Source organism: Athene noctua, chromosome Z (assembly GCF_965140245.1).
Source record: "Athene noctua chromosome Z, bAthNoc1.hap1.1, whole genome shotgun sequence".
In the NCBI taxonomy this organism is placed as follows: domain Eukaryota; kingdom Metazoa; phylum Chordata; class Aves; order Strigiformes; family Strigidae; genus Athene; species Athene noctua.
The window spans coordinates 50,716,634-50,742,023 of record NC_134077.1 but is presented as its reverse complement, the minus strand read 5'-3'; the positions used below and the strand labels follow the sequence as shown (position 1 = coordinate 50,742,023).

The window sequence follows — 25,390 nt, the reverse complement described above, 5'->3', positions numbered from 1 at the left end:
TTTTTTCCAATTCAAGAATCATTTAACCCACAAAGGTTGGTTTAGTTTTGGTTTTTAAGTGTAGCTAGATCTTCTTGTGCAAGTGCAGAGAAAAGAGATTGTGGTATACTGAATAGTCAAGCTACCAATAAGATTAAAGATTTTTCAAGCTTACAAAATGCAATTACTTATTAGTTAATCATCCATTATTTATTACTTATTGAAGTACATCTTACTGCAAAAGGGTCTGCTTGCTCCCATGATATTGAAGTTCCCCATGAAGCAGGTCTCATTTTTTCTGGCAGAGATTCTGGTACAGCTAGCAGGATGAAGCAGATGTCCACCACAGCCACCAGTGTGGCCACTAGTATGACAAGGTTGTCTCCGTAGCTGGCAGACAGGTATGCTCCAATGGCAGGACTAGTTACCAAACTTGCTGCAAAGGTGGCAGACACCTATGCACAAGAACAGTTTACAAACTTGTCGAAGTGGTTATTTTGCCACTGAAGAAAAATGAAGTAACTTGCTCAACACCACCACCCCTCCACAGAAGTATGGTTTTAAAAAAACACCAGTCAATACTTAAGTTAAATTAATTTTCTTTTTTTTAAAAAAATCACTTATGATAGTAAATACAGGTCCAACTAAAGTTTCTCCAACCTCCTCCAAAGCCCACCATAAAAGACAGGATTTGCAGGGAAAGAGCAAGTTTGGCACGAAGGAAACCATTTTTTGTTTTCCAATTTGATTAGATTGCACTCAAAAAGTTGTCAACATATTTAAATGCCTGCCTCGTGAACCTGAGCCTCAGCACCAGGTAATATAGAGTAATACATAATGCCTTTGTAACAGTTTGCATTTTGAACACAACAGCTACCACTGGATAGCACAGCAAACTAGGAAATCATTAACTATGACAAAAACTTCAACAATAACTGTATCGCTTAATACTACATTGTCATGACTTGCAGCTACTAACAGATCACTTACTGTATTCACGTACAGCAGAACATGTTGAAAAATCAAGTACTGTAGTTAAATTTCACTACAAAAATCATCAGGTTAGAATAAAGCTAGTTTGTTTGGATATTTTAATTACTACTCTTTTTCCAGTCCCCAAAGCAAAAACGCTCTGCGTAACTATTTTATAGAATAAGAACATGAGCTAGAAATGTAGCTTTATACCAAGCTAGAAAAAAAATCCTAAGGAAAAAGTGTAACAAACTGACTAGAAAGAGATACAGACCTTAACAAAATAACTGCAGTTTTGTCTACCGCTTTACAGAATTTTAGATCAAGATGTTTAACAAAAAAATGAAGGCAGGAAAATACATGTTGCAAACATACTTATGGTCCTCTTTACAGGCAGAAGAAATAAAATGGGAAATCCAGGACTTCTTAACCTGTTCTGTGCTCTGCTACAATACACACAAGTTTGGTTCAAGAGAACCAAGTCCTTTGTTTTCTTAACTGTTAAATCAACATCTGAGGAAACTTTAAGAGCTCGAAGTACAGTACAGTCAGTCAAAAATCAAGTCCATGAATATCTGTATAGTGAAAACAGATGCACAAAGAATGAAAGGATAAATGACGTTCAAAGTCTAACAGTATATACCAATGGGCCTCCAAAACCTAAACCAATATAGATATCCAGGAAATCAAACTAAGCAGGAATTATATTACAGGAAAGGTTAGTTTGTACTGTTTCCCTCTTGCTAATTCAGAAAGGTCATGACCAAATTACTAAAAATACTGCATTATGCATTTTTGCCCTTCCTGACTGTTTTGACTATAGCAAAAGCCATTCTGTATTAAAAAGAAATCACATAAACATCACAAAGTACAATTTACAGGTCATGGGAAGATATTGCCAGATCAATTTTTAAATAACTTGCATTGCTTTTAACATGTTTAAACTTAAAACATGTTTTGTTATACACGTCCTCTGTGCAAGTAAAGTAAAAATTCTTACTCTATTCCAATGAGCACTGAGCAGTCTGTGCATCAGTAAAAAGTCTAGATTTCCCAAACTCTAACACAGTGCCTTGATGCATGGTTCATTCCTTTCTCTATCAACATCATTAATCAGGAAACAATCTCTGCATCAAAACACAAATTCAATACAAAGGTCATACTCTGACCTTTTCTTCAAGTTTAGCGTATCTTACCAGTCCATAGGCTGTAATTCTTTCATGTTCTTGTGTTATATCAGCTACATAGGCAAATATTACAGAAAAGGTAACAGAAAAGATTCCAGATACCGAAATCATAGCGAAGTACCACCTAATGATTTAAAAGCAACAATTAGAAAGTTTAAGCTAAGACCTCTTGCTTTTCTCTTACTAATCAAGCAAGTTTGTGTTTAAGCTATGACAAGTGTTCCTCAAGAACTAACATAGAGCTTTAATGGAAATGACTGTGCAGTCTCACTTCAACACTGGAAAACAGCATTTTCATTCTACTGTTTATTCTACATCAGCCTAAAAGAAGCTTCAGCACCTTCAGGACATGATACCCACACATTTTCACACTCTCAAAGCTGAAACAAGTTTAAGTTACAAAAAAGGAACTATCTTAGTAATCAGTTTCTCAAACCAGTTAAGGAATAAACTATCATATATAATGCTTCAGATGGTGAATTCTGAATGCACTGAATGTACACGAAGTTCTTCTGTCATCCTCTTAAATTTCAGAACAAATGTAAAAGAAACTGAAACCAAGTCAATTCCACTCAGTTAAGATGTCAAAGTCGCCTAATCAAACAGCTAAAGATCTCATTTGCAGCAATTACACTTTTCAGTAGTCAATAAATTCTAAAGTTCATTTAGCTTTAAAAATGTTTATTACAGCATTGCCAGTCCTCAGGGGAAAAGAAAAATTAACAGCTGAGCTTAAAACAATGTCAAACTATTTCAATTACTGTTATACTTGCGTGAATACAGTAACTAAATCATATTCCATAATTTCTACTTTTAAGATACACAGTTTTAACCCATTTTAAACAGAAAACCTCCAAATAATTCAATGACATCTTGAAAGGAAAGTGGCTTTCCTCTTGTCTTATTGTCCCTCTCCCACTTCCCTGGACTACTGTGATTCAATTTCTGCTGTACTGACAAACTTGCTACTACAGTTGGTACCACTTACCATGGGCTTATTCTCATTAAGGGAATTGGGGCACAGGTGAAGAAAACTGTAAGAAGAAGAAAAGATTTTCTTCCCCATGCATCTGATAGAGCACCTATCAGTGGAGCACTGAGAAAGGACAAAAAACCCTGTGACAGAATAAAAACAATTAATATGTCTCAATTTTTATTTCCAAGTTTCACTTTAACCACAATATAAAAAGGGGCTAAAGTTCTAATTTGATTTGAAATTAAACACAAAATAATAGATAGGTGAAATTGTACACAATTTCTTCTAGTCTATTTTTTTCTGTGATTCTGATGTTTTGTTTCAAATCTATTAAACCTGAGACCATTAAAAAAATAAAGAATTAAAAAAGAATTTAAAAAATAATTAAAATAAGCAAAGCCTTTCACAGGTTTGTTAACTGCAAAACCTCCAGACAGACACATCCTCCTCCTAATTAGTATATCGTTCTCTCATCAATTCAACTCTGCCATAAATCCAATCATTAGTAAATACATGGTTCTGTAAGGACCTCAATACACTGGAAGTCTACTTCAGCTGACCTTAGCTAACCTCTGATATTCAAATATAGTCACCTTCAAGTTTAACATATGTGTAGACTACTGTATTAAATCACTATTCTGTCAAATCCTAACAAGTCTGACTCCAATGATTTCAGTAAGTAAACTGAGAGCAAAAGCTACAAAGCCACATAAAGCCACACCACCGGATCCTAGGAAAGCTAGATGCCTTACTCAGTTGAAATTAATGTTTTTGCTCATTCGAGTCACATTTCAGTAGAATATGAACATGTTTTGCTGTCACCCCAAACACTTCTGATGTCTCATAAACAGCACTTAAAATAATGCACAATGAAGTCCAGCCTCGCTCTGGTCTATGCTCCCCTGTTTATTACACCTCTTAGAGCAATACATGCATTTAGACCATGATATTAATGTGCTTTTCTATAGATATGGTCTGTAGAAAATACATAGGGAACCCTTCATTCACTACTTTTAAGTGATATCCATAGTTACACTGCACTATGAACGAACAGAGTTGAAAGAAAACACCAAGGGGAACATGAAAGCTGTTTTTCTAAAAGAACAATTCAAATTTAACTTCCTTTTTCAGTTTGAGACACCCCAGCTTCCACAGTGCATGGGTGCTGTGCAAATCCACCATTAAAGATACCAAGACAGCAAGTCCATCCCAAGTCACATTCTTAGAGCTAAAAGCAACTTTTTAGATTTGTTACAGAATACAAAGCTAAATAATTTCTGAGTTAGAGAGAAATTACACTAAGTGCTTTGAAACCTCTCAGTATGACAGTTGGCAGAGAAATTTTCAAGTTTTAGTTATCCTAGAGAAATTCTGGAAGCTTTTTTTGTGGCAACAATCCAGCAGGACCAGTGTATGAATGCAGTAGTATGAGCAAGCTACAAACTGCCTTGAATATCTTGACCACCACAGAATACTCAAAAACTGATTAAAAAAGAGTGGGGCAGAGGGGAATAAACAACCCTGCTGAAAATTAGCTTTTATATCACATCGTGGACAAAATCACGGTGTTTAAGTGCTTCATTTTTTATCTCAGTGTTATCATCATGGCTGCATCAATCTGCTTTTGATATAAATCATCTAACATTCGGAAGCAGACATTAAAAAGCTAGCTTCATTCTCAGAAGGATCCTTACTAAGATTACAATAGCTACAAGTGGTACCTATTCAAATGATGGGAATTTAAACTTCTGGGAAATATTCCACTTGTTTCAAGATGCTGCCATTTAGCAGTAAAATTTGAACTGAGCCCAAAACCACAACCATTAAAATAAAAAAAATGGTTTAAGAATTAATTACATTCTCATTGTTTTCTATGTTCTTATGTAAAATGCAGGAGATACAAATTAGTATACAGGAACACAGAGAATATTTAGGTCAGAAGTTTGTTCTTTAAAAAAATCTTACCTTAACACCTTGAATAAGACCATTCATTAAAAATGTATGATGAGAAAATGTTTCATGTAAAACCTGATGGGGAAAAAAAGCATTACTTGAATCAGGAGAGACAGGTGAAATGTTGACTCAGAGACTAAGTCTGATTTGTAAAACAGGATAGCTCTACTGGGTCTTGTAAAAAAGTATCTTATCCTAGAATTACACTCTTATTTGTCTTCACAAGACAATATCACAAGGTTTAATATCAATTTATTGGCATAAATTCCTTTGCTGACACAGACCACACTGTACTGCCCAGAGTTTGATTTAGAGTACTTTGCTCAGAAAGGTGATCAATGTAAGAAGAAAGCACCTCCAGGTGGTACAAATCATAGAATTTGAGCTAGATAATTTCTTCAAAAGGTTGATTCAATCATTGTACTGATTAGAAGTGAAAGTGATATTCAGCTAACTTACTCTATCAAGAAAAAAACAGCATTATATTCACAACTACCCCAAAAGACACTATGCAAACTGTTTCTGAACAAATTGGAGATATTCAGTAGTCAGTTAAAACACTTCCAATGAAAAGTAGATGTTTATAAATACTAGCAACAGTTCTGAGTGTTTAATATATCCTTTAAGTACAGCTATGAATTCATTTAAGGTGCTTTACCAGCAACCCTAATTCAAGGGCAAGCATGTTAATCTATACTAAACAGATTTACCATAAATATGCAAGAGAGTTAAAAGGCCTCACAGGTGCTACTGTGTTGATTTTAAAAGTTATTGCAATGGTCACATGCACACACTTCAAATTAATTTACTGTTTTCATGTATAGATAAGTGCCAATAACTACAAAAATTATTTTTGTGAATGTTGAGAAAGCCACTAGCCTGAAGAAAAACAATACTTTAGGGTCACTGAAAACAATCAACATAATTTTTCAAGGATTACCGAGTTTCTCAAATTATGCGTTTAATAAAGGTAGCTGTTCCCATGTTAACTACTGGTCAGATAATTCTGCTTATTTACAATTTTTTTCCTTCAGGTGTTATCTTCTGTTTAGGTATTTAAAACAATTTTGCAATTTGACCGCTGATTTTATGATATGAATGGAAAAAGAAAGTCAGCATTCAAATTAGAGATCTAAAAGCAGATGTCTTTCAAGTCCAAAAAAAGGGCAAACAAGCAGGAAGTTCACAGAGTCAAATCTATTTAATCTTTCTGTAACGTGTTTTCCAATACTTTTCCTGGTAGGCAACCACACCTGACATTGTTTGAAGCTTTCAAGATTAATTTCTGTTACTTTCTAGACAAGAGAAATGCAAGTTGACAAGCTGGAAGAGGCAGCTGTCTTACTCAAGTTCTACTGACAGAAATATTTCCATCTTCAAAAAAGATTATATTGAAGACAGAATATGCCATTTAGGGATTAATATTTTTATGATGATTTACTAATATTGGCTTCCAAGTCCATAGTAAGAGTAATGAGCATAAACTTTGGGCAGTCTGTGAACAAAATGGCCTTTGTGTGCCATATAAAAGGCTTTAAATCTTTTTTCTCTAAGTGTAGTGTCATGTAACAAACACTACAGCTTTGCTGGCAGATGCCAAAAGTAGTGAAAAGGTAATCTAAAAAATGAACTTATTTAAAGCTCAGCTAACACAAAATACATACAATTCCTTTTGATAATAAACAACACAACATTTTTATCTGATTGAATGTTGACAATGACCTGGAGAAACACAACACAACCACAAAAAAATCTGAGTGATCATGAGCTTTGATCACATTTCCACTTTCATCTTTTCTACCAGACAAACCTGCTTGAGCAAGAGGGGCAGTTGGCAATTCAGAGGCTGAACCTAGCTCATAAGAAAGCTCAGCATGACTTCCAGTACTGCTGGCTGATCAACAGGCCAAGGTAAATTACCACAAGTGCATTACAAGACTAAAACAAAGTATCAAACTAGATTTGAAATTATTTTAAAAACCCAGCATCCTTTCAGTGTGTGCAGAGCTGATTAGAAATAAAGATGAACATGCCCAAGAACACAGTAGTCATTTACACCTGTATAAAGTTGTTATATGTAACTCAGTGCTTTTAGTTTTCAGTCCGATGCAACAGCCTAAGTATTCAAGACCAAGGAACACAACATTCAAAATACAAGACATTGAAGACCACACCTGTACTGAACCCACATACTTCAGTTAAAGAATTTAGCTTTACATAAGAAGCATTTCATAACACTCTCATCAGACACAATACAACATAAATACTAATTACAAGAGAATTAACATTCCAGCTGCATGTGACTAACAGTAAAAAATCTTACAGAACTATTTCAATTGGAATACTTTTGAGGAACTGTTTAAGAACCCACCTAATGTATAGTTTTATTTAAGTGGGGTTTTTTTCAAGACTGTAAGAATTACTATTTGCACATTACCCCTTTAAGTAAGAAGTGCGAAGCTTGGGCAACCAGAGTTGAGCATTTTGGGTAAAAAAAAAAAAAAAAAAAGGAAAAAAAACACAAACAAACAAACAAAAAAAAACACCAAGAAAGACCAGCCAGCAAGCTTCCCCATATTTCCATTTTTTGACACTGGCAAGACATCAGAACAGGATGGTCATTTAGTGAGACATCTACTTTATGGAAATCTGTTAACTGTTTATACGGACTTTTTTATTATGAAGCTACATTAGAAGGATCGGTGATTGTCTTTAGGAACAAACACTGTTCAAGAGTTCTGCAGATCATTTTATATGGAGCTTGAGGAAGGGAAATAATTAACTCCAAGGTCTTTCAATCTCACAAAAACCTTGCTCATCATGTACTCAGAGAGCTCGCGTGTATTATTTGATGAAAAACTGGACTATTAGATCTTTGATGACTTCTCTCAGGCAGGCCTGATTTCAATGAATAAGATATATATCTTCAGATGAAAGGCTTCCTATTTTATTACCAAACACTCAAATTATCCATTAATCTGGAATATAAATGTATTCCAGAACAGATTAAATACTTATAAAACCCATTTCTTCCATGAAAGCCTTTATATTTTACTACTTTACCTCTTATTATTTTACTTTGCTTTACTTAGCAAAACAGCCAGCTCAGTCATGTACAAAGTTGACTATGGCATGCATAGTTTATTCAATTGTTATGACTCGGAGATGAATTGAACGATTAAGACCTAAAAAACCCCAGAATTTTCAGAGAGACTTTCATCAATACACTAAACCGATGTAAGGTCTCTTTTACTCTAAAAGGTAAATAAAAGTTAAAATATTAGTACAGCACTTTGATAATTTATTTTTCACTGTCTTTTGGTCTTTCTGCAGTCCAGATCTCAGCTGGAGTATACTACTATTGTGCAGTGCTGAATGTTAAGACTCCTGGAATTCAGTTATTGAGGTAAGCAGACAGTGTGAAACAAAATAAAACCCCAATCCCTAGGAATTAGCAAATTAACTTTTGTCATTACTGCCAAGATGACAGCAGACAGTAATACTTACCGTTAGCATCGGAGTTGTCAAGAGCCCCCAGGCAAAGAATTCTAGAAATATGACCACCACTACATGGTAAACGCTTGGCCGACCAATACCTTGTTGCTAAGAAAGAAAAACACAGGCAGTGGTTGTACACATCCAATTCATTACATGTGCAAAGATCTTTTACAAACATGTTTTGAGCATAACCAGCTTCCAGGATGACCTACTACCAATCCCCTGGGAATAAGCAGCCTAACAAGGGTGGAGAATAATTATTACAAAATGACTAAAGAACTCCAGGGAACTTTCTGAAGTTTGTTCCCTCAAACTCTTGCTGAATGAAGAGAGCTATTTTTGCACATTCCTCAGAGTGGCCTATACTGCTCTCACCTCCAACATGCCTTTAGGCTTCCTCCCCTTGAGCACTATTCACAACCCTTCCACAGCAGTGTAACAGTGTAACTCTCCCCACTACATCCACAAGTGACAACGAGACAGATCTATTTTGTGAAGCTCACATCACTATTACAACAGAACTATGACAATGTACATAATCGGAAGAGCATCATTTTTGTATTTGAAACTGTCAAAGTATGAGAAAGGAAGGGGCATCTTATGTCATCTGTACAACTGCTTTCTGTTGGCTACCGACCAACTGATTTCATTCTTGCGTGAGCCCATAGACTAGAGACCCAGAAGCTCTTCTGTTGGTCAACAAGTAATCCGAGGAAGAATTAGCAAATGATGGAAGTGCTCATGATGCTGTGAAACTGCTAGCATACAAGGCTCAAGGACTGGATCCCAGACGAGAGATCTGGCACCTTTTTATTTAGACGAACCAGGAAGAACCCTTGGGTAAAGCAGATTTAACCAGAACTGCTGCACTGCTGCTTTTCTTTCATTTTTGTGTGCCACTTGCCATAGTAACTGTTTTACAAAGGTTTTGGGTTCTATAATTACTCATTCAATTTCCCCTAACACTTGTCCTGTAGAAGATTGTTTTTCAGTTTTTCAGTTTCTAGCCAACACAAAGCCGTTATGCTCCCACAGGACTAGCATTTCTTAGAAAGGAGCAGTACAGTGCTCTCATCTGGTACTCCCATACATACCTGAAGTTTACCCAAAACTTAAAAACACACTTCTCTTGCACATTGAGCAATCCAATAATGCAGGATTCAATTAAAGAGACATCATCTAGTGACAAATATCAACCACTCTGTGTCATTTAAGCAAGTAGAGAGTAAGGAGAACATTAAACCAAGGCTCTCCCACTGAACCCAAGAAGACAGACTACAATGAAGGTATAGCAGAGATGCATTTGGTGATTCTCCCCTGCTCAGTACCTTTCATCTAGATTGGTAGGAATTATACATTTAGAAAACACTTGTTATTACAAAATTCATTTAAACTAACTGCCTACAGTACAGATTTTTAAAGAAATCCCTACTGCCTGGACAGTCTAAGTGCCCAGATCTCTAACAATTTTTTTTAATCTATCAGAGTCTATCAAAACCTGTAGCAGCAAACAAAAAGTAACCCAGAGAGCACTTTTTCTAGGTAATAAGATTCAAACTGTTTTCTATATTGCAACTTGTTTGAAAGCTTGAGGATTTAAAGAAAGCAGTTCTTTCTCCTGGGAAATGATATGGTAATATCATAAATCAAAGATGGTCTCTGGGAGGCTGATGACTTGCAAGCATTAACATTTCTCCATAGGTTACCATACGATTTTTAATCCCTAAATAGCAAAGACTCCAAAGTTTACAGGGGGGAAAAAATACGCCTCATGTAAGAAGTCTGCAAGTACTTCCACAAAACGTAATAGGATAACAATTTAAAGAACCTTTTTTGCCAAGACGTATGTCAGTCAGACTAGCACTTTACACAGATTACACTGAAGTCTGAAGAACCTTCCACAGTAGTTTCCTCTTGAAAAGGCAAATTTTACAGTAGAGAGTAAGTAAAGGACTGCCCAGCCTTTCTCCTGCCTTTATCTCTCCCCCATCTCTATATCACTAAACATGTTTCTGGACCAAAAGCCTCTGGTCTGCATTCAGCAAACAGTTCTAATGCCACTAAAAATGAACTTTTGGAGTGGTTTTTGGTTGGTTTTTTTTCAATAATGCAAATTTAAGATTTACATGGTTTACCAGAAAGATGATGTACATACATACTCAAAAAGACATACATGGTTTCTTCCTCAGAAGTCTTTTAAAAAATTCTGTGAAAGAAAAGTATTTTTGCTGTACTGTGCCTAAATGAGTACTTCCTGGAGATTAAAATAGTCTGAAAATTGTTTGTGATAGTATCATGCAGCTTACAGACAGTTGCACCAAACTCCTAAAAAAACAGAAATCTCTACAGCCTTTGGGATTCAAGACATAATGTGGAAAAGTAGAATTTAAATCCTAAAAGGAACATGCATCTGTCAAAATGAAATCAAACATTCCACATCAGATATACTAATAGCTACTGATCTATGATCCACACAGGCTGTAGTTGATGATTTTCAGCTTTCTTTACAGAGCCCTAATGTCTAGATTAATTCAAGAACACTTGTGCAAATAGCTGTATCAGGAAACTAAAATCATGCAAACAGGAAAATTCACTGACATTGTCAAATGGACCAATGCAGACAGTTACTCCTGGATGCCCATCTTTTCTGTAGGTCCTAAAAACTCTTATCACAAGAGCTTTCAATTTTTAATCAAGCATCAAGTTATTTTCAAGAAAAAAAAATAGCTTATGATCACGTCCACAGTCTGGACCACTGATAAAAGCGCAACAGTAACTCTTTACTTATTCTGAAATTAAAGAACTTTCTAAAAATACTTCACACTTGCTTTTAAGACGCAGCTACCCCAGAAGTAATGGGTGTGGCTCATTTATATATTGAGAAAATACTTTGCAACAGAATACAACTCCATGAAATTTACATAAAGCATGAACTTGAGACACATGCAAAAAATGGTTATAGACTTGAAGCACAAAGTGGTTTAGGTTTCTTGAACTAGACAATATGGGGACAACCTACTGAATTGTTTATGGTTTAAAAAGATTTAAACAGAATTTCAGAAATAGCACAGATATGGTCAACATACAAGCTGCTTTCACCATCCCTTGCCCCCAAATTTTAAAGTGTTAATGTTAAAAATTAAGTGCCCTCAGGAAAGTCTTAAAATCTGTTACGGGCTTGTTTTCTATCCACTCAGACCTTCTTCACATAACAGCACAGTGTATGGGCTGAGAAACTATGTATGAACATTATGACTTGTTCAAATGCAGCTGGTGGTCAAGCTACTATACTTGCATAATGAATAATGAGCTAAAATTACGTAATCTCAAATACTTAACAATAAAAGTTTACGGCCGTCATTATAAAATCCAAAGTCCTAAAAGTTCTAACAAAAGTTCTACCATTTTTCCAGTTTTAAACTTCTGCTCCTTTTATGCTTCTTTTTGCCCATACCCAATTCTAAAAACCATATTTCTTCTGCCTTTATTGGAGGCAGCATAAACCCAAAAATTAGTCTGAAGACAACAGGGAGAACTCTTGGGATGCAATACAAACTTTTTTTTTTTTTTTTTTTTTTACGAGAACACAGCTGTTGAACATTAATAAACCCATGAGGAGACATCAAGATCATAAATCCAGCTGGCGAGGAATTGCTCATAGAAAAGGGGGGGAAAAAATGCAATAAAATATCAGTAAGCATACCTAAACTTGGACATTTTGATGGACAGCTAGTACCATTCAACGTAAAATATTTCATAGCAAAAGGCAATTTGATAGCCAGTCCCAGCTCTTCAGAGCAAGCTAGAATTGACAGTATTCTTTTATTCACACAACTTTTAGGTAACTATTTACCTGTTAATTCAAATCTGTAATTTAACAATTAAAATTGCTTGAATGGCCGCAAAAGCACCTTAACATCCGATTTCAAACATGATTAACTGTTTATTTCTCTTAAGCAAGGTGCTTATTTCAGAGCAAAAGCACTTCTCACTGTTCAAATTCTGAAGTCCTCCATAGCGCCTTTCCAAACCTTTTACATTTCGCTGAGGTCCAGACAGACCTGCTAGGTAGATTAAGAAAAAGACTCACCTGCATAACTAACAGCATTCTTTTTTCCTCCCAAGAAGGTGAAGCAGCAGAGCCCACCGCCTTCTTCTTCTGTGAGTGGCAGTGGTTTTTAGTATCAGGGGAGGGGACTACAGCAGTGGCCCCTGTGAGAAGCTTCTCAAAGCTCCCCTGGATCCAAAAATCAGACCCACCTTTGCACCAAGGCCAGGACAGCTAGCTATGGTGGCAGCATATTTGTGGTAATGTATTTAGGACGGGGAACCTGGAAGGATGAGCTGTAATTGAGGAGCTGAGAGGAGAACATCTGTGCAAATACCAAGGTCAGTGAAATAAAGGAGGAAGGGGGGAGGTGAGCCAGAGCAGAAACTCCCCTGTATCCCATGGTGAGATAGCAGGGCTGCCCCCCCTGCCACTCATGTGGGTCTACGGTGAACCAGATGTCAATTTGATGCCTGTGGGAGGCCCCCATGACAGAACATGTGACTGCACCCAAAGAAGGCCAGGACCCTGTGGGAAGAAGCCCCCGCTGCTGTAGTTCAGCACTGGGAGGATTGCAACACACAGGGGTGATCCATGCCAAAACAGCTAGGAAAACACTGCAGCCCATTGGAGGGGCTCATGTCAGAGTTTGTGGAGAACTGTCTCCTGTGAAATGGGAACATTGCGAAAAGTGCCACCCCCTGCCCCAATCTGATGTGGAAGAAGCAGCAGCACTGACCACACACCCCCATTTCCTGCCCCCTGTGCTGCTGGGGGAGAGGAGGTAGAGGTATCAGGAGCAAAGCTGAGCTCAGGAAGAAGGGAGTGGTGGGGGGAAGGTGTTTTTACGATGTGGTAATGCTTCCCACTGTCCCACTCTGTCTGTTAAGTGCTGTTGTTAGTGTCTGTATTAAATATATGTTCTTTTTTTCTTCACCTAACTAGTCTGTCTTTTACCTGTGACTATAAAGTGTGGACCACCCCTCCCTATACTTATCTCGATTCCTGAGCCTGTTGCTTTACTTTACCCTTCCCAGTGCTGGAGGGGAAGGGGGCAGTGAGTGGCTGCATGGTCCTTGGTTGCTCTCTGAGCTCAAATACCCACAGAGCCGGATACCCATTCTTCATCCAAAGGGTTTCAATACCTAACTGGAAAAGCCCTAGGCAACCTGCTCAGGCCTCACAGCTGATCCTGCCCTGAAGAGGAAGATATCTCCTTGAAGTACCTTTCCAGTCAAATAATCCTGTTATCTCTCAGGTAAGTAAAAAACTCAAATTGAAATTCTAACAGACAATCACAGGAACTTGCCCTTCTACCCCCACACCCTCCTCTGTTAAATTCTTTCCCACAGAGCATCAGAGACTCTTAAGAGAGCTTGACAGTTGCTTGTTCTACTTCCAGCACAGAGACAACTTCGCAAACAGCACCTACTGTCCCTCTATAGTATAACACTCAAGTGCATTAGTATGAAAAGTTTTCTTATTTTCTTTCTAAAAAAAAGTGTCTGCAGAAACATTTTCCCCTCACAAAAATTAACGGCTACATTTTTTTTACACAACCACCTGCACTGAACTCCACTATGTAAACTCTCATGTTTTCAAGAAAACAAATAACAGAATCAGTAAAACCTTGAGAAACATGCTTCCACATATGGAACATTCAGACTCTGCATTTCCTTTCCACATTTATCTTCACCGATATTTTCTTTGTTTCCCCCCAAAATTCAACCATTTCAAATGCAAAATTTTGCTGATATGCTTCACTACATCACTATTTAATCATTTTAGGTAATTCTAGCACAAGTATATTACACCACCGATACATCTCACTATGTTATGGATGCTCTTTTCTCCACACATATTACCGAGGTAGCTCCCTAGGCATATTGCATATTTACCTTTTATTGTCTTTACTTTTCAAACAGAACTATTTAGGAACCACCTTAATTCCAACTGTTCCCCACAAATGCCCCATTTGCTGGAACTGGCAAGAATTCACTCCAGTGCCAAAAGTACTCTGAAGACCCTAGCTGCCTGTCACATGAAGCTATCACCAAGTGATTGTGGACGAACCCACATGTATGCAGTGCAAAAATACACTGAACACAAGAGTTCTTTTCAGTCCAGCACAGCCTTTAACATTTTAGATGTGCTTTGTGAGCTACAATATAAATCATAATTAATTAATTTTATACATTGACCAAATCTGTATTTCAGTTGCAAAAGAAATACCTTAAGGAGACCTATATCTGGACATTAAGATCATGACACGCTCTCTCAAGAAAAAGCTAGGCTAAATCATATTCCACAAGTCTAGAGTACCAGAACCACAACTCATTCAAAATGCAACAGCCCGTGCAGATTTTTTAAAGAATAATTCTGCCTTAAAAAAATCCCTGCAGTTCTCAAAAGAACATGTATGGATAAGGGACATCAAGTTAATAAGTCTTCTGAAAATACAAGTACACATACTCAAAAGACCCTCAGCAAAGGAGCTTAAAGCAGAAAAGGGTACAAACTTTTCAGGGGAATTAAGAAGTTTAGGGGAAAAAAAAAAGTAGAAAAGAAACAGGATACATTAAAAAAACCCCACACACAAAACAATCAATTTTCACAGCAGAGGGAAGTTATCAGATGAGTCCCAGTGCTCCATCCAAGGCCTATGTAGTTCAACACACTCATAACTGAGCTGGCAAAAAGGTGAAAGCAAAGTGACAAAGTTCACTGATGACAAAACACAATTCACATTAGAAATGTCTTTCACCATTGCCCTCACTTTCAGAAGTTGATGGAATCAGTAAAACAAATTAAATTGCACAGTAAAATTAATGTAGATAAAATAAACCATGCAAACATGAAAAAACAATTTTAATTCCACATATCGTATGACTACTACTTAGGAATGTGGTCCTGGAGAAAACAGTTCCATGAAGGACACCAATTCAGCATTCAGCAGTGGTTTACAAAACTATATGCAAAGATACACCCCATTAGAAAAAAGATTTTCATTATACTACTGCATAAACATGTGATGTGCCTTTCTTGCTAACCCTCTTCTACTGGTGTTCTAACCATTTTTATCAGATTTATGTACAGATCCTCCCTCTTAACTCATGACTTGTTTTGTTCACAAGCTTCAAGCAATACACATTGTTGAACAGTCTATTTTACAGAAGCGCAAGTGAAAGAGGTCCACAGAAGGACAAAGAACATTGCCAAAGGTATGGAGGAATGCTGAAGTAGGCTCCTCCAGGCTGCAGTCAAAACATCTGCAGAAAGATACAGCTGGGAGTTATTAAACTAGGAATGACATGAAGGGTGTGAAAACAATTGTCACTGATGCCTTATGCTAAAATACAAGAATATAAGTAAAGCAGGACTCAAGACAGCAAGTTTAAGTTGTATGAGACTTAACATAATTCACTCCCAGAGTCTAAAATGTTTTGCCACATCATTTTTTCTGCTGGAAACACATTCTTGTTTAAGTTTAGACTGGACTAGCTTATAAAACAGAAATCTTCTGAGTAGTGTAAACCATGAAAATATACTTTCTGGTTCAGTCTTTGAGGCTGAGGCCATCAAGAGTAGGAAGAGCATCCAAGAGAACAATCGTCATACACACTGTCACATGCTGAAAGCTCAGCTTTAGACAGTACTGTATTGTCTAACTACTTCTTACAGAAATGATATATAACCAGCATATTCTACTACACCAAATTGCAAGCTGATTTATCCATTGCTGAAGTTTTCCTCCTAAAATGTAGAAAAATGCATGATACTGAGAAATTCCTCTAAAAAGCACAGACTGCTTAGTTAATTCATATGCTTCTCCAGGGGACAGGTAATTAATTACTCAAGCTCATTGCCCAGTGGTTAAGTTTGGATCTTCAATACTAAAATATCAAGTCTTATTTATATCATTAAGGTTCTATTGCTCTAGACTAGCATACTTCTCTCTGAACACAAAACCTTCCAGATTGCTAGAACCTGGAGGATCAGTAAACTCAGAAAAGCAAAAGTGCCCTCTAAGCATCAGTATAAGCAAAAGTGACTTGTTTTTAAAGACAGCAGCTCATCACTCCTGGTAATGGTTCAGACTAGGTAAAATTCAGAATTATATTGGCAACCCTGAAAAGGCAGCACTGTTCATCTCTTAACTATTCTGATTTAACAGGAAAAATCGCGCTCCACAAAGGACTGCTCCACATCCAAACTGTCAACTAGCAATTCAGTTAAAATCCTACAAGCAAGAAATTTAAGGAAACAGCTTAATGGACTGGAAGGTTCTTCAGTAAAGTCTCGTAACATTTGATCATGCTGCCTCAGTTTCACTAACCTATATTTTTTATGAAGTATTAAAAAGAAAAATGCTAGCAGTAAGGGTAAAAACCTGCAATTTTTGGGGTATATACCAGTTGTGCTTTGCTGTGTAAAACAGTTTAATGAATAATGGCTGGTGAACTTCCAAGATGAACAGTTTCAACCCTCAGAATGCTTTCATTATGTTTCTAAAAAACACATAGGTCTTCAGCTTCACAATAGCTGAGGCATTTTATAGTGTCCAAGAACATGAAGCTAATGTATGATTGATTCTCAAAGAGGTACACAGGTGTGTGGACTTCTCCCATTACAAGCACTTTATTTAGACAGTACGGTACTGTACTTTGCTATTAGTGTGGCATCACTGACAATAAGTTGCATAGAAATTAAGTATGTGTTATGAATCTTCTGAATGTCATGCTAAGTTTTATACTACCCGTGTTCATAATTCAGGTGGATCAAGACTGCAAAACCAGTAACAAAACATCCACAGCATCATTTACTTCAACTGCTGAAGATCACCGAAACTGGTGTGATACAGCCAACAGAAACTGGTTTAATTCCAGTGGGATTTAGCTAAACATACTATTGTTCTTATAAGTTTTGAGCCAGTAATTCAATTCATAGAGTCATTTGTTCAGCATTTGAGTTCTTCAGTGAAGTCAATGCATTCAACATGTGAAGTTAGTTACAGATAAATCAAAAACCAGAAGCTTGTTACTCCCAAACTGGAGGGGTAGAAGTAGAAAGACTTAAGCAACCTGATAGACTAGGTCATACTCTTCTACTTTGTCCTACCAACCTGATGTAACAAAATTATCAGAATAAAAATTTAAGTTAAACCAACCTTCACAGACCAAAGCAGCAGCTAACCAAAATTTCACTTCTTCAGCAGCAGTAGCCTTTAAAAGGCAAGCTTCCACCTTCAAATGCCAAAGATGCACTCCCACTGATATCAAAGAGAGCTCTGTGATTATATCTAAAGCCATGATCTGGTCCCTGATTTAAGTCTGAATAAACTCTTTCAATAAAGCCTAGGCAGAAAGAGTTCTAGCAATATGACAGCCACATGAGAATCACAGGAAGGTGCAGGAACTGCAATAACAAAGTAGGAAACAGCCTGTTCAGTCAGGAATTGTGAAGGACACCCTAAGCTGATATAAGTGTAATTGTATTACTGCTATACCAATGTACAGAAGATAAGGCTAGAGCCTCATGTCTGTCTTTCTTGTAGGAGATGTATTATGAGAACACCAAGTTCCTTAAGGGCACAACTAGGAGGGAGGGGTAAAAAAAACACCCAGGAAGCAAAAACTGAGATAATTTCATATATTAAGAACCTTGTCATTCAGAATCTAAATTTTCAAACTCATAAAACAGAATATTTGAAGTACTCAAAAGCATTATTTTAATTCTTGATCCAACTTCAACACACATTCCCTCTATTAATATTATTAAAAAAACGGTTAGCACCTTTTTCAATTACAGATTTATTTTCCATTTGAGTTGTACTCTTCTTCAAAAGTAACCAAAGTTTTGAATTTTATTTCTCTACCCATACCCTCAATTTACTACTGCCTGTTCATTTAAATTAGTCTGTTTTTCTTCTATATAATGACATATTTTATTTCTTTCACCACAACATCCGTGCGGATAGAATTGAAAGCTTACATTTTTTAACTAAAAATTTAACAAACTTCTTCTAAAGTTACCTTCCTGTTCTGACTTCCAAACGGGTTACTGCATCATATATATCTAGTTGTAAATGGGAGCTGCTGTACAGAACCCTAGAAGAGCAAATACACTACACAGCAGACATGAGTGGCGCTTCTTGAAGGAGTCCAATCTGCTTTTTGGAAGACATAACCATTTCTAAAAGAGAACTGAAAGGCTCGTATACAGAAGAGATCAGTTACAAGAAGTATGAAGCAGTCACTTCAGAATTAACTTACATAAAATAACTTCACTAATTAATTCCACAGAACATTTTTTTACATCTTCCCTGGGTTAATCACATTCTAAAAGTACCTTAACACTGGTATCTGATAAGTATAAGGGACAAAGAACCTACTGATATCAAACAGATGTTTTCAAGATTATTTTTTTACATTTTTAAGCGCCATGCATGATATCACATTAATTCTACATTATTAACACTCAAAGATATTACAAGTTCATTCACTTCATATTAACATAAAACAGTAAACTATCCTCTCTCTAATATGCTTATCTGTGGGAGGGTTGGTGACACATGTAGCAGATGTCGGCTCCCTGACACAAACTTAACGTTATAAACTTCTTGCATAAGCAGTGCTTTCAGCATATCCAATTTTGTGAGTAAACTAATATTAAATATATTATTCAGGAACACCCAAAGATTAATATACTCTAAGAAATATTAATAGTTAGTAAGTCAGGTTACAAATACAATTTACATGATTTCAACTTGCCAAAAGAGATTTATCGTGGCAAGACTTCTAGTTTTTTTATCTGTACTCCTTCAAAAACCGTCAATAACAATGTCACTTTGTGTGCTCCTTTCGGTTCCTCTACTTCCATCTTATGTTCCGGGCTCACCACCAACAAAATAGGATGGGTTATAACGTCTCATCTGGGACGAACCTGCCTGAAACAAGTTACCAGTTCCCACCTACTGCTGAAAGCTCAGGGAGTGTCATCTGTTTTTAAGGCATCTTGCAAGCATGCACGTATAAAGGGAAAGGCTTAAGCCACTCAAAAGTAGTTTCTGCTGGGAAGTAATTACACACCACTGTCACACTTACAACTTTCCCAGAGATGCCTTCAAGTGAGCGCACAGGCCACTCCTTTACAGCTCCTTTTATTCGCACAAGGGCATCTTAATGCTTAACATAGTGGTAAGAAACGAAACAGAAAGCGCAGTAAAACTACTAAAACTGCACGATAGCGGTTTCGGTTCACCAAGGGGCACTGCCTAGAATTCCAAGGAAAACTAAGCTTTACGTCCAAGCACCTCGGATTTATGTATTTTTAAAAAAAACTTATTTACAACCCCCTGCTTACAGGTGTCGCCTCGGCCCGGGATGAACGAGTAACTTATGTCCCGGGGCTGGCAGAGACGAGGCAGTGCGCCCGGCGGGAAGGCCAGAGCCGGTCCGGTCCGGCCCGGCCCGGCTCGGCCCGAGGTGCCGCCGGCTCTGGCTGGTGAAGCACGGCACCCCGCCGCGTCCCAACTTCCAGAAAGCTCGAGGGCCGCGGGGCCACTCGCGGGACGCTGTGCGGGGCGCGGCGGCGGAGCGGGCAGCGGCCGCCATGGGCCACCCGGCCCGGCCCGGTCAGCACCGCGGCGGTGCCCCCAGGCCCGACAGCGCCCGCACACCCCCGCCCCTCGCAGAGACCGGCGCTCCCAGCCCCGCCCCGCACTCACCGCGCTGCCGCCGCCCGACTTTGGGCCGACCCTCTTCACCAGCATGATGCAGTCTCCACGCCTGGCGCCGCCGCCCTCACTCGGCGGCGGCGGCGGCACTACTACCGCCGCCGCCGCCGCCGCCGCCGCCTCCTCCTCCTCCTCCTCCTCCTCCTCCTCCTCTTTCTCCGGGGCCGGGGCTAGCGGCGGCTCCGGCTCCGGGCTCATCTCGCTCCCACCATCTTCCCAGAGAGGCCGGGCCGGGGGATCAGCGGGTACGGAGCGGGCTGGGGGCGGCGGCCCGCGCCTACAGCGGCCGCCTTCGCCGCCGCGCTGCCTGGGCGGGGCGCCGCCGCTGGGCCCACGTGACCGCGCGACCCCACCCTGCCCCCGCGGAACTGCTGCCCGTCCCGCGGCGGGTTCGAGCGGAGGCGCGCGCGGATGGGCCGTTACCGGCGGAGGCCCCGCCGCCCGCCCCGCCCGCCGGGGCACTCCCGGTGACGGCTCCCGGCTGCCCTCCGGGAAAGTGAGCGTTCCAAGCGGGCGTCCCGTGTGGCTTCCTTAAACCCTGCTGAGCCCCGGAGCCCTTCGCCGTGTGGCAGGTGTGAGAGCTCACCTTCGCTGAAGTGCTGTAAGACCAGCCGGCTGTAAGTAGAACTGCTTACTCCTCAGTTCACCAAATGGGTGCAAATGGAGTATTGCGAGATAATGTAGTGCTGGAAGTAAAGATGGTGACTCCTGACAGACCATGAAAAATCAGTGCGGCAGACCAGCGGCCCATCCGGAGTAAGCTGACTGCCAGAGAGCTCCAAGCGGCTGTACATGGCTCACGCTTTCATCCTGCCGGCACTTCTTCCACCTTGATCTGTTACTGCGGTCAAGCCACTGTCTTCCCTCGTATCTCAGATACTCCCTAAGTAGCAAGCTGTTCACAGGATCAGAACTTTCCCAGTTCTCCATAATGATAAACACTAATCTTAAATGCCATCTTCTATTTGCTGTGCCAGTGTATAACAACCTATACACTTGCTCAATACATCACGTTGTGAAATTTATCTTCTATAGTATGTTATACAACAATTTAACAGACATTTGCTTTTAGGAAGTAGCATCTGTTAACCTTAAAGCATTTCTCTATATGACCTTCTTTTGAAGCTCTGTTTTGTTTACATTAAATACCAGCATTTTAAGAGGAATGTTGGATACTGTGAACTAAGATATGCAAGATTCTATTTCTTATTACATAGGAATGAGTAAATCAACACATATTCTTTAAAATCAGTTTTTCCTAGCCAGCCCAAGCCAATTATATGTAGAATGTCATGCTTCCCTTCCACTTTTTTTGTTCTGGTAGCCTAGAAACCTTACAAAACCTTTCATTTCTTCAAAAGTAGTCACCACTATGAAATATAGTAATATTTTTGCTCCTTTGAAGACTTGTCTGGTTCTCAGTTGACTTGAAAAGTAAGAGACTTAATCCCTTACAGTTTTAGGTGTTTGGGTTTTTTTTTTTAATAAACAGGCTTCAAAATACTGAGTTGTTTGTTTGTTTTTTTTTTTTTTTTTTAAATTTAAACCGATTCATCAGTTAGAAAGGTATGAATTTATAAGCTTAATATATCAGCTTTTGTTGGTGGACAGACTTCTGGCTACCACATCAGGTTCATGTAAAAGTATCACTTGAAGTCATTATATTTTCAAAAGTTCAGTGTTAAAATGTTTACATATAGCACTTAAGTATTTAATCCAGTTCACATACAGATCAGTAGAAAGTCTTCTGTCAACTTTCATGGCTGTTGATTCAGACTCAATAGACAGCTACTAGTAATTTTATGTCTTTATGTCCTTGTACCATACACAATTTGAAGTTGGAAAGGTTTTGTTCACATGCTGAGCTAGGAATATAATATTTAGTAAGAACTTGTTAACCAAATAACTGGAAACAAAATGAAGGAATAAGTACTCAGTCTAGGAATGGCCATTACTAGTACATTTCCTCTCAATTCTGTGATTTATGCTTTGTAGAATATTCCTAAGCAATATGTTTAAACTATCTGGAGGGGGGATTAATAATGAAGATATAAAGATTATTTCAAAATGCTGTTCAGCATGATCAAAAAAATAAAGAGCTGTATAAGAATATAATGAACTTTAGTGAATGCTAAAATGTCAGCCAAAAGTGTTGATGAATGAAGATAGGTCGTCTACGGGAAAATAATTTTAATTAGTCAATGGGTTTATAGATATCTGAATTAGCTATTTCTACTCAGAAAAGATACTAAAAACTGTATAAATAGTTTTCTGAATGCTCAGAAGTGGTTAAAAAGGAAAACAGTAATTCTGATAATATTAGAAAATGAGTACATGAGAAAAAAGTTGAAAACACTATGTCAACATATCATGAATCCATGAAGTCTCTATGCTGTTCTCATCCCCATGTCAAAAAGGAAGTAATTAACAAAAACAAAAAAAAAGGAGAACATGGAGACCAGGATGAGCAGTCATGGAATGTCTTGAGTATGTGAGAGATAACTGAGGGAACAGAATGATACGATATCAATTATACAATCCTGTTATCATTACTTGCTGTTCTCTTATAATGCAGGAAGAGGAGGTGATATATGAAATGTTAAGAAATTTGGTACATAACTAGTAAGATGGTTGTAGTAGGCCTAAGAGTTGTCTGTTTAAGCTAAAGAGTTTCTGAGCTGTAGGAACAAAGAAAGAAACACACATAAACATAAAGTCTCCAAGGACAGAAGATGTGGAACCATGGCGACAGAAGATAATGTGCATTGTATGACCCAAAGGATTAGGCCCAGGCCCTGGCAACAGAAGATAACAGACATCACACTCGAGTTAAGGTGGGCAACGAAGGATTTAGTCAGAGGGGTCTGGATTTTAGGGGCTGGCGATTTCGAAATTGGGGAAAAGGTGACAAGGAAGACTACTGGCCTTCCTCCTGAAGACCCCCGAAGATCACCACCAGGAGGCGATGCACAGGCACAAGAGTGACATGATTGTTTTAAAACTGCTGATAAAGTTTTTTGGACTAGCCACACCTTAATAGTAAACATGTATGTTTGTGCTGTGCAATTCTATGAATACGTATAAGGTACCTGCATGTAAGTGGTAAATCTAAGGGGCTTTGTGTGCACGCTTGTGCAGGAGCAATCCCCCGTGCACCCAGCGCTGCGATAAAGAATGCCTGCTTTCTAAAGGTCTGATTCTGAGTCTTAGAGAGTTTTTCTTCAACCGGCTTTCCGGTATCATAGGCACTAAATGGAATGATTAGGTAACAAGTTTAAAACCAACAGAAGCAAGTGTTTTTCCAGTCAAATTGTCATTAAACCATGGAACTTGTTTTCACAGGATACTTTGGCTCAAAAGTACAAGCGGTTTAAAAGGCAATTACACAAATCTGTGGAATAAAAACTCCATTACGCAACAGAAAGTCCCCAAGCTGCTGGGTGCGCAAAGGTCAGTGAGTTCATTGGAAGAGACCACTGATATTGCTTATATTTTCCACTCTTTCTTTAAGCATACACTAATGTCTCAGAAGCAGGATAGGTGGAAGTTTGGTGTAGCTCTGCATATCAGCTCTTTTATTTTAAGGCTCAAGTCTTGGCAGCCTTTAGACTCTGTCTTTGGAACAGAAACCACATCTCTCGATAGGTGGGGTAATTACTGGCAGAGAGGGCTGTCCTGGACAACTCACTCTGATAGTTGAGATAACCTTGGGCTAAATTAAGGTGATGTTAACACTGAACAGTCGATTGAAAAATTTATTAATGGCAAAAGCTTATTTTAACAGAAGCCGGTTAAACCTTTTAAAAGCTAATTAGACCTCAAAGCTTTGTAAACTGTTTTCAACAGTGGATAGTAAACCCTGTTATTTTATAAAGGGCCGAATGGTTTGTAACATATAAAAGAGGGAAAGAGATATAGAAAGATAGAAAAATAGAAGTGGAGGAGTGTGAGAGACTGAAATGTCCTATGTCTGTCTCAAAGCTTGATTGTGTCTGTGCAAACCTCCAAGAGAAGCTGCTGCGGCCTGTGGATTGGTCTGGGGGATGCTGCCCAGAGCAACAGGAGTGTATTGAAGGATGCACTCTCCACTTCTTGGCGGTTGCATTGTCCGGACTCTTCGGACAAGCCTCGCAGGGGCAGAGGTGTGCTGAGCTGGCCCCATCCTGGAGCCGTTTGTGGCTCCATTGTGTAGGCCAGACCCCATGCATGCATTGCTGATGAACTGACAAGAGGCAAACAGTCCTGCCTTGCAGCCAGATGCAACAAAACCTGTTGGACCAGAGAAAAAGAAACTAAAGGTGAGCAGATCAGCTGGTGATGAACTTTAACAGGCAGCAGAAAATCTTGCTCTTTGTGCATCTACCATCGAAGCCTGATCTGTGTGCCTTTACCATCAAAGCCAGATCTGTGTGCATCCGCCATCAAAGCCAGATCCGTGTGTGCCCACCACCGAAGAACTGAAGACTGAGGACCAAGGGGATGCCACTGGATCCATGGTGGTGACTATTCTTGCAGTCCTATCCAGAATCCTTGCTTTATTTCTGTCTTTTCTTTCTATTCTGTCCTAATGCTAGCTCTCTTCACTTTTTTAATAATAAAAACCTATTTTGGGTGTACGGCATTTGACCTCGTTTGTGTCTTAATCTTGCTCTTGGGATTGTATCGAAACCTCCCCTGACATTGGATCCAGACAAGGAGAGATCTGGATCACCACCCTTAGTTCCAGCCATGTCTTCTGGCCCAGTTCCTGATCTTGTTGAGACTGTGGTGGGTGCACACGGTGCTATGGCTTGCTGTTCCTTAAATACGTTGGCTCATTTGCATACAAGGTGAGGAAAAGGGTGGGCTTTCCTGGGCTTATTTACATGTGAGGTGAGAAAGAGTGCAGTGTTCATGTGCCAGTTGCCACCTCTTTGTAATAAACTATTGTAACTAATTTGCTAAGTTAAGCAAGGTGGGTGATGTAATAAACTATTGTAACTAATTTGCTAGGTTGGGCAAGGTGGGTAGGTACACTTGAATGACCTGTAAATGTTAAACAA

General features: G+C 38.8%; 1 protein-coding gene and 1 long non-coding RNA gene across 2 annotated transcripts in view; one reads left to right on the top strand and one right to left on the bottom strand.

Annotated features, from left to right (window-relative positions):
- The window catches only part of MFSD14B (major facilitator superfamily domain containing 14B), a 38,679-nt gene extending 17,991 nt beyond the window's left edge, over positions 1-20,688 (bottom strand). The window contains exons 1-6 of the mRNA XM_074931351.1: positions 20,340-20,688; positions 8,575-8,670; positions 5,080-5,142; positions 3,127-3,254; positions 2,148-2,262; positions 216-434 (exon numbers count right to left, since the gene is read on the bottom strand). Of these exons, the coding sequence (XP_074787452.1) occupies positions 216-434; positions 2,148-2,262; positions 3,127-3,254; positions 5,080-5,142; positions 8,575-8,670; positions 20,340-20,546 (828 nt within the window). The 5' untranslated portion in view covers positions 20,547-20,688. The remainder of the gene's footprint in view (positions 1-215; positions 435-2,147; positions 2,263-3,126; positions 3,255-5,079; positions 5,143-8,574; positions 8,671-20,339) is intronic.
- Positions 20,689-23,077: 2,389 nt separating this feature from the next.
- LOC141973906 (uncharacterized) lies at positions 23,078-24,962 on the top strand. The gene is made up of 3 exons (XR_012635621.1): positions 23,078-23,182; positions 23,691-23,798; positions 24,330-24,962. It is a non-coding gene; the product is annotated as an uncharacterized LOC141973906 (long non-coding RNA).
- Positions 24,963-25,390: the final 428 nt, after the last annotated feature.